This window comes from Gouania willdenowi, chromosome 22 (assembly GCF_900634775.1).
Source record: "Gouania willdenowi chromosome 22, fGouWil2.1, whole genome shotgun sequence".
Taxonomy (NCBI): Eukaryota; Metazoa; Chordata; class Actinopteri; order Blenniiformes; family Gobiesocidae; genus Gouania; species Gouania willdenowi.
Genome location: NC_041065.1, coordinates 31,814,083 through 31,822,901, shown reverse-complemented (window position 1 = coordinate 31,822,901; position 8,819 = coordinate 31,814,083). Strand labels below are relative to the sequence as shown.

The 8,819-nt window shown below is 43.2% G+C and overlaps 2 protein-coding genes across 2 annotated transcripts; both read right to left on the bottom strand.

Annotated features, from left to right (window-relative positions):
* Window positions 1-582: 582 nt before the first annotated feature.
* On the bottom strand, window positions 583-2,986 carry foxa1 (forkhead box A1). Its single transcript, XM_028438394.1, has 2 exons — window positions 2,921-2,986; window positions 583-1,789 (listed from the first exon to the last, which is right to left on the bottom strand). Exons 1-2 carry the CDS (start codon window positions 2,984-2,986, stop codon window positions 758-760), a joined length of 1,098 nt encoding a protein of 365 aa, XP_028294195.1. The 3' UTR covers window positions 583-757.
* Window positions 2,987-5,339: 2,353 nt separating this feature from the next.
* Window positions 5,340-7,183, bottom strand: clec14a (C-type lectin domain containing 14A). The gene is made up of 2 exons (XM_028438513.1): window positions 7,134-7,183; window positions 5,340-6,933 (listed from the first exon to the last, which is right to left on the bottom strand). Exon 2 carries the CDS (start codon window positions 6,904-6,906, stop codon window positions 5,749-5,751), a length of 1,158 nt encoding a protein of 385 aa, XP_028294314.1. The 5' UTR covers window positions 6,907-6,933; window positions 7,134-7,183; the 3' UTR covers window positions 5,340-5,748.
* Window positions 7,184-8,819: the final 1,636 nt, after the last annotated feature.

Below are 8,819 nucleotides of genomic sequence, written 5' to 3'. Positions count from 1 at the left end.
ATGTATATATAAAAAGTACTATGTTTAGAAAATCTCAATTAAAATTATTGTAATTATTATTGTTGTATTTATACTGCCAAGGTTAAATAATAATGTGGACATTGGTTTAGTGTGTGTGCGTGTGTGTGTGTGTGTGTGTGTGGTGAACTTAGACACAGACTCCATCATCATCATCAGTTTGATCTTTATTTAAAAAGGACAATAAGTTAAAACATGCACGAGGAGAAGAAACATCACAGAGGAGCTGCACATGCACACAGAGAAGAACCAGAGACAGACGGACGGAGACACCAGATAAACCACAGCTCAGAATTATCCATAACACCTCCCTGTGAGTCCAAACATCTACGACATGAAGGTTCTGCTCGTCAGAGGGGGCAGAGCTTCAAACGCTCGTTTATCAGCAGACGTCAGTTAGAAAACTACTGACCTCCTGTGTGTCTGTCGGTATGTACACACTAACCAATCAGAGACCAGGCTCTTCCCACTTCAAACATGGTGCGTGACTGACCTGAAGACTAGTTATCCTTAGTTAACCTGGTTAACCTGACCAGTACCAGAGGATCCAGACTGGTCTACAATCAGAGACTGAAGCTCCAACAGAACCAGGACCAAGACCAGGTGACACAGGTCCAGGGCTGTGTTGGCCCCTTAGAGACATGCAGTGATGAGGACAGTCTGAGGAGTTTACAGGTGCTCACAGTGCAGGACTTCAGAACATGAGAAGTCCAGACGGTTCCATGCAGAGTGTTGAGGACTAGGAGGTGTTGAGAAGGGTCCGGGGGTAGACGCTCTGGTAGTAGGAGTTGTCCACGGGTGTGGCCCCCGGCCCGTACGAGTACTGCAGTTCATAGGCCTTCAGGTCCAGTTTGTGCTGCTCAGACGACATCAGGTTGTTGATGGAGAACGGGTGGTTGAAGGCGTAGTGGTCGCTCTGGAGCGACGACACCTTCAGCTCCCCGAGGCTCCTCAGGTCCGAGCGGGTCATGAGGTCCAGTCCGGGCGGTGACCCCGTGTGGCTGACGGATGCCTCCAACAGTCCTGGAGATTTGAGAGAGTCTCCTTCGGGAGACAAAGGCCCACTGGTGCTCAGGTCCTTGCGGTCCGTCTTGGTGGACATCTTCTTCTCACACTTGAACCTCTTCTGGCGCCGGAGGTAGCAGCCGTTCTCAAACATGTTCCCAGAGTCCGGGTGCAGGGTCCAGTACGAACCCTTGCCCGGTTTGTCCGGAGAACGTGACACTTTGACAAAGCAGTCGTTGAAGGACAGAGAGTGTCGGATGGAGTTCTGCCAGCGCTGCTGGTTCTGTCGATAGTACGGGAACAGGTCCATGATCCACTGGTAGATCTCGCTCAGCGTCAGCATCTTACTGGGTGCCTGCTGTATCGCCATGGTGATGAGGGAGATGTAGGAGTAGGGCGGCTTGGCGTGAGGGTAACTCCGTCTGAAAGCTTTGTTCTCCCGCGCTCGGTTCAAACCGCCGTAAACCACGCCCGAGCTCACGGATGGACTCATTCCTCCATATGGGTTCAGGCCCATCGACGTCTGCGGCCCAGAACCCATGGATGGGCTCAGAGCCCCCCCGACCGAGGACCCGCCCACCGAGGCCACGCCCGACATGGCGGCTTGAGCCGAGCTGCCCATTGGTGCCATCGGACCAGGACTCAGACCGGCACCACCGTACGACATGTTGAAGGAACCCGACGTGGAACCACTGCTCATGTACCCTGACACAGAACCCATCCCAAGACCAGAACCCATCCCTGGACCGGCCATCGAAGAGTAGACCTGGAGACACCAGCATAGGAACCAGAGGAACTGGTCAGGAGCACTAATCATATCAATATTAATCATTAGAATAATGTATAACGAGATCAATATTATAATGATTATTATTATTATTATTATTAATAATAATAATAATAATAATAATAATAAAACCTTATTCATTATTAAACCTGATCTTTATCAGAAACAGTAACTATTGTTAATCTGTTTATCTTTTAACTCCGTGATGATAAAAATGTTAATAAAGACATTTTAACGCTTTTTTTTTCCTTATTCTGAAGCTTCATAAAACCAGTGTTTGATTAAATGTTTTTCTGATCAAACAAACACTGATGATTGTTTTTAATATTTAACACCTTCTGTCCCTGATGAACATTTAAACGTTTTATAATAAAAGCTTTGATGAAGAGTTTGTGACGGACACAGTTTCATCTCATTAATAATCATTATGTGACAAACTAATTATATTTAATATGTTTAATGTACATCAGAATGATTAGAAATAAAAACATGAACTTTCAATAAAGCAAAAAGCAATTTAAAATAAAACAAGCCAAACCTTCACTAATAAAACTAACAGGGACTTATTTATTAAAAACTGAGTTTACTTAAAATCAATCATTACAACGTTTTAATGTTGAAAATAAAACATTAACAAAATAAAAGAGGAATGATTCTTTTAGATAAAAAACAAACAAACTGGCAGTTATGTTTAATTAAAATTACGGGTTCTATGATATTTTCATGGATTAATAATATTAATATGAATGATAAACGTATTAGTTACTCAATAATTCATTATTCACTCAAAAAATATATTTACAACGAAAATTAATTAAAGCCATCGGAGTTTGACACAGTATAATAATAATAACAGTAATAACAGTAATAATAATAACAGTAATAATAACAATAATAATAATAATAATAATTATTATTATTATTATTATTATTATGATTTTTTATCATTATGGGATTAGTTCGGACTGACTTTGGTTTCCTCTGTCACGCGCTGCGTTTCTCTCTCCACATACACACACATATAAATACTAACACATATATTATACAAATTATATCATATATATATATAGTATAATATCTATATTAGTCCGGTGGTGGTTCCGGTCTCACCTCGTCTCCGTAGTAACCGCTCCAGTCCGGAGCCTCGTGACCTTCCATCTTCACGGAACCCAACATGACTGAGAACAGAGAGAGAAACACACACACACACACCGAAGAGGACACACACACACACACACACACACACACACACACACACACACACACACACACACACACACACACACACACACACACACACACACACACACACACACACACACACACACACAGAGAGAGAGAGAGAGAGAGAATGAATGAAGTTGATGATCTCACTCCTCCATCAAACTCTCGTGATGCTTCCTGAGCGCATGCGCCCCGCCCCCTGCTGGACAGAGGTGTAACATCTGCTTTGAGCTGACCGAAGACTTCTGAAACCACGTGACCTTTTTCATTCAGTGGATGGAATACAATCAGTTAAATAAAGTAATAATAACAATAATAATAATAATAATAATAATAGTAATGATATAGATTATGATAATGACCATAACAATGCTGCTATGCTGATGATACCCAACTGTATGTATCAATGAAGCCAGGTGAGACAAATCAGCTATCTAAACTTGAGGCCTGTCTAAAGGACATTAGGGCCTGGATGGACCAAAATTTTCTTCTTCTCAACTCAGACAAGACTGAGGTCATTGTACTGGGCCCACGACCCTGAGAGAAACCTATGCTAGCCTAACTGCCCTAGATGGCATTACTCTGGCACAAAGCACAACTGTTAGAAACCTTGGGGTTCTATTTGATCAGGACTTATCCTTCAACTCTCACATAAAACAAACTTCAAGAACTGCCTTCTTTCATCTCCGTAACATTGCTAAAATCAGATCTATCCTGTCTCAGGGCGACGCCGAAAAACTAGTCCATGCTTTTGTTACCTCTAGACTGGATTATTGTAATTCTCTTTTAGCAGGCTGCCCGAGCAAGTCGCTTAAGACACTTCAGCTGGTTCAAAATGCTGCAGCACGTGTACTGACTAAAACTAGGAGAAGAGATCACGTTACTCCTGTATTAGCCTCTCTGCATTGGCTTCCCATAAAATATAGAATAGAATTCAAGATTCTTCTTCTCACTTATAAAGCCCTAAATGGACAGGCACCAGTCTATCTCAAGGAGCTTGTAGTGCCATACAATCCCCCCAGAACACTACGCTCTCAAAATGCTGGACTACTCGTTGTTCCATTCATCTCTAAAAGTAGTATAGGAGGAAGAGCTTTCAGTTATCAGGCCCCACTTCTCTGGAACCATCTACCAACCACGGTTCGGGGGGCAGACACCCTCTCTACCTTTAAGGTTAGGCTCAAAACATTCCTCTTTGGTAAAGCTTTTAGTTAGGAACCAGCTCATAGCTCATAATTAAGATGCAATAGGCATAGACTGCCGGGGGGGGGGGGGTCTGGCATGCTCGGTTGGAGAGAGGTTGGAGAGGGCGTTAGGAGAGAGGTCATTTAGGTTAGAGAGAGACCGGAGAGGGTCCCATTCCTCTTTCAAACACTCCCTCTATGTCTGCTTACTCCCTTGTGTGTTTGCTCCTGTACTCCTTCTGGCTTTTGTCTTGCAGGTCCGTGGGATCCTCAGTGTGGAGTTACAGAGTCTCAACAACTCTGTCTCCACCCTTTCCTCTGCACACACCCAACACAGCATAACGTGGATGGCTGTTCATCATAGGAATGGGATCCACACAAGGTTCCTGCTGCTTAACAGAAGGTTTTCCTTGCCGCCATGATGAATTCATGTTGGGTGTGGGATACATATGTATGTGTATATACGTATATATGCATATGTGTGTATCCATAAAATGAAGAGTCCGTCCTTAAGACTGCTCTACTGTAAAGTGCCTTGAGATACCATTGGTTATGATTTGGCGCTATACAAATAAAGATTGATTGATTGATTGATTGAACAATAACATGAACAATAACAGTAACAACAATAATAATAATTATTATTATAACAATAACAATGAGTTCGCGCTTGAGTTCGTACTTGAGTTCGTACTTAAATTCATACTTGAGTTCATGCTTGAATTCGTACTTGAGTTCATACTGAACTCAGGGCTTTAGGCTCAGGGTCACCCTTTTATTATTAGAGAAGCTCTGCCCCCTCTGAGTTAACACAGTATGATGCAGACTATAAACAGTGACCAGCAGGTGTCGCTGTAGAAACAGACTAAAATTCACCTCAGGTGAACTTATTGGACTCATTGAACTTATTGGACATATCTGACTTATTTAACTTATTGGACTTATTAAACTTAATGAACATGTTAGAAACATGATTAGTTATTTTATTTGTGTAAATGATGCTATAACCTGTTCTACCACCAGGTATCAATATTTTACCAAAGATTTTACAAACTCAGCTCTTTCTTTTTCCATAAATGACTTTTATTGTTTTTTCTTCAAATGTAAAGTCAGAAAAACAACACAGCTATCATCAGTACAAACTCTATCAGCTGATGGAAAGAATTAAATAAATCAATAACATGGTTAGAAATAAACAATGAATAAAGTTCATGTTGTTCTAAAATCTAATGATGACCTAAAAGTTGTGATAGAGAAAAAATAGTTTTAAAGTAAACAATCAACAGTAAAGTAAAAACAGGACATTGATTATTGTTCCTACAGAGAAGAGTCTGTGGACAATTGATTAACATTAACTTCATTAACTTTATAAACGTGCTTATGTTTCAAACTGGGCTGCTCATTGTAAGGACTTAAACTGATCCAAAGATAGCCTGTGTGTTGCACTGACTGGTGTGTGTGTGTTGCACTGACTGGTGTTTGTGTGTGTGTGTATGTCATCAGCTAGTTTCTGAAGGAGTCCCGCACCTCTCACTCCTCATTGGCTCTTTTATTTAAGCTCCTCCTCCTCCTGCAGCAACAAATCACCATTACCACGACAACCGTCACCAGCACCACCAGCGCTGCAATGGCAACTAGAACCGGGACCAGGACGGTGGAGCTGGTCTGCTGGTCCTGGGTCTCTGTGGGGTCACAGGACCCGTCGTCATGGCGACCGTCACAGACACAGCGGAAGGTTCCGTGTGTGTTGAGGCAGGTTCTATTTTCACAGGGGCCGCTGACGCACTCGTCAACGTCCTCACACTGACCCGACGCTGCCTGTTGGAAACCGGGAAAACATCCGGAACACACGGTGCTCAGTTCGGCCTTCGACCGGTTCTGGAGCCGCCATGTCATGGGCTGACCTCCGCAAAACAGGTCCACCCTCACGGACGACCAGCACTCCACCAGAATCCGACCAGGGTCTTCCGGATCCAGGCTCAGAGAGCGGGAACCCGGCACCACGGGCCGACCACACGGGTCAGGAGGAGGAGTGGGTCCACCCGGAAGTTCAGGAGGGTTTGGTTCTGATGGTTTGGGTTCAGCAGCTTGTTTGGAAGGTTCTGGTTCTGGTTTTGCTGTTGAAAATTCTGCTAGAGGTTCAGACACTGATGGCCCAAAGGATGTGGGTTCAGCAGCTGGTGTTGAAGGTCCTGGTCCTGGTTCTGGTTCTGGAGTGGTGCTGGTGCTGGTTCCATTCTCTGCTGGTATCTTACAGATGAAGGGGTAGGCGTGTCTGCAGCTGATGGGGTTCAGACTCCAATCCGGTTCTGGACTGGTTCTGTGAACGCTGAGGGCCGCACAGCGCACGGCGGTGCAGGTGGGCTTAGGCTCCACCCCCCAGCGGCTGACCATGGACTGGGGGCCGCCCCCTGCCGTCCATCTGAAGCCTCTCAGCGGCAGGGCGGGGTCCACACAGGCGGTCCGGTCCTTCCTCAGACCTACCCACAATGTATGCTGGTTCTCAGAGTCCGACAGCAATGCCAGAACCGCGCCAACTTCTTCTCTGGACCACAGCGAGGTCAGCGTGCCTGGGAGGCACTTCTTGTTGGCCTCGTCAAAGGAGGAAGGGATTAAATGAAGCACGTAGCGAGGAGACGAAGACACGACAGCCAATGAGAAACCCAGGAACCATAGAGACGCTTCCATGGCTCCGCCCCTCAGATGATGATGTCACTGCACACAGACGGATTAGTTAATTTGATCCGAAACATTTGATCAAAGCTTCATTAATCCAGAGAAGAAAAGCTGAGAAGCTTCCTCTGTAGCTTCAAAATAAAAGCACACATCTCTGATTTATCATCAAAGTTTAAACTGAAAATGAACGTGTATAGTAAATTAATCCTAAATTAACATAATATTAAATCCGTGCTCACCTCCTGCTTCTTGTTCTCCTGCTGCTCCCACTGTGACTGCTCCACACAGGAAGTGATCCACATCCTGATACAGCAGCTATTTCCTGTTCAGCCTCTCATTGTAACCAGTGAGGAAGTGACAGAACATCAGCCCTTCAGGAACACACACACTTTTTTCTAAGATAAAGCCATAGTAAGGCATACATTTTTTGATTTTTTCTCATCAATTTTTATGCCTTAATATATCCTTACCTCTGATTTTGGGTGTTTGTCATTTTTAAAAAAAATAATTTTTCATGCCTTACTACATTTTTATCTCAATTTAAGTTTGTTCCACATATTTTAACTAGTTTTTAGCGTTTTATGATATAGGCCGCCAGCCCAGACAGCCTACCATGCACCCCCCCCAACAATTTGCCACTTGATTTTTTCAACCCTTGGGATGTCCTGATCACTTTATTGAGTGGTAACTCAATAAAAACTAAATCCCAGGTGTTTGTATGATGTTTCTAACATGACCCTAAAAACGCTGTTTATTGCTATTGTGATCATTTCAGACAAAACAGATTTTCTACTTCTGTATCCAGAAAATATGCAAACCCTGATTGTTATATATCAAATGAAAGCCTATTACCTCAAAAACGTGCCGGTTTTAAATGTTTGCCACAAACTTTGACTGATATCAAAATGAATCCACATCACAACACAACACAGTTACAGTATTCAATTCAACTTCATTTATATAGCACACATTACAGTAATCTCAAAATGCTATCAAAATACAAAATTCATAATAAGGAGAAAACACAACAAGATCCACATGAACAAGGAAGAACAGAACAGGATAGAGAAATAGAACATCAGAGTGTCCCATGAACCACAGATCAAGAACTGCCAACTCCAGCTTCAAGACACCTGAAACAGAAAAGAGAATGAAGGGCGAGGAGAAGACACAGACTGCAGAAAAACATGACACAGTAATACAGTGGAATGAGAATGACAATGGGGTGGACATCAGTGTAAATGGTGTGTAAGCAGTGTGAGCAATGTGATGGGTATACAACAAGGTTCAGAAGTGGGGGTTGGCTGCAACCCGGCACAACTTTGTCTGAATGGACTTCACCCATTGCAACCCTGTGTGTAGATGGTGGATTGCGATTGAATGTAGTGTTAGTGTTCTACTATATAATCTTACTTTTTTGTTCCTATTTTTAAGTTTAGGGCTTTGTTCCCAGTGGTTAGGTTAGCGCTATTATATGTTATATGCTTTAGCAAATAAGTAGATTTTGAGTTTAGCCTTGAAGGTGGAGAGAGTAGCAGCCTCCCGTACTAAGACTGGGAGCTGGTTCCAAAGGTGAGGGGCCTGGTAGCTGAACATTCTGCCTCCTGTTCTACTTCTCGACACTTTAGAAACTTCCAGTACACCAGCAAACTGAGAGCAGAGTGTTCTGCCTGGACGATAGGGCACTAACAGGTCTTTAAGACATACAGGAGCTTCATCATGTAGAGCTTTGTATGCTATTCTAGATTTTACAGGAAGCCAATGAAAGGAAGCCAATACCGGAAAAACATGCTCTCTCCTGTTAGTACCTGTTAGTATTCTGGCTGCAGTATTCTGAATTAACTGGAGACTTTTTAGTGAGTTACTGGAACATCCTGACAGTAAAGAGTTAGAATAATCTAGTCAAGATGTAACACATGCATGGA

Coding starts and splice junctions, on each gene's coding strand:
- clec14a (XM_028438513.1), bottom strand. CDS start 6,906: ATGGAAGCGTCTCTATGGTTCCTGGGTTTCTCATTGGCTGTCGTGTCT.
- foxa1 (XM_028438394.1), bottom strand. CDS start 2,986: ATGTTGGGTTCCGTGAAGATGGAAGGTCACGAGGCTCCGGACTGGAGC. Junction 1,790..2,920: donor GCGGTTACTACGGAGACGAG/GTGAGACCGGAA, acceptor TGGTGTCTCCAG/GTCTACTCTTCGATGGCCGG.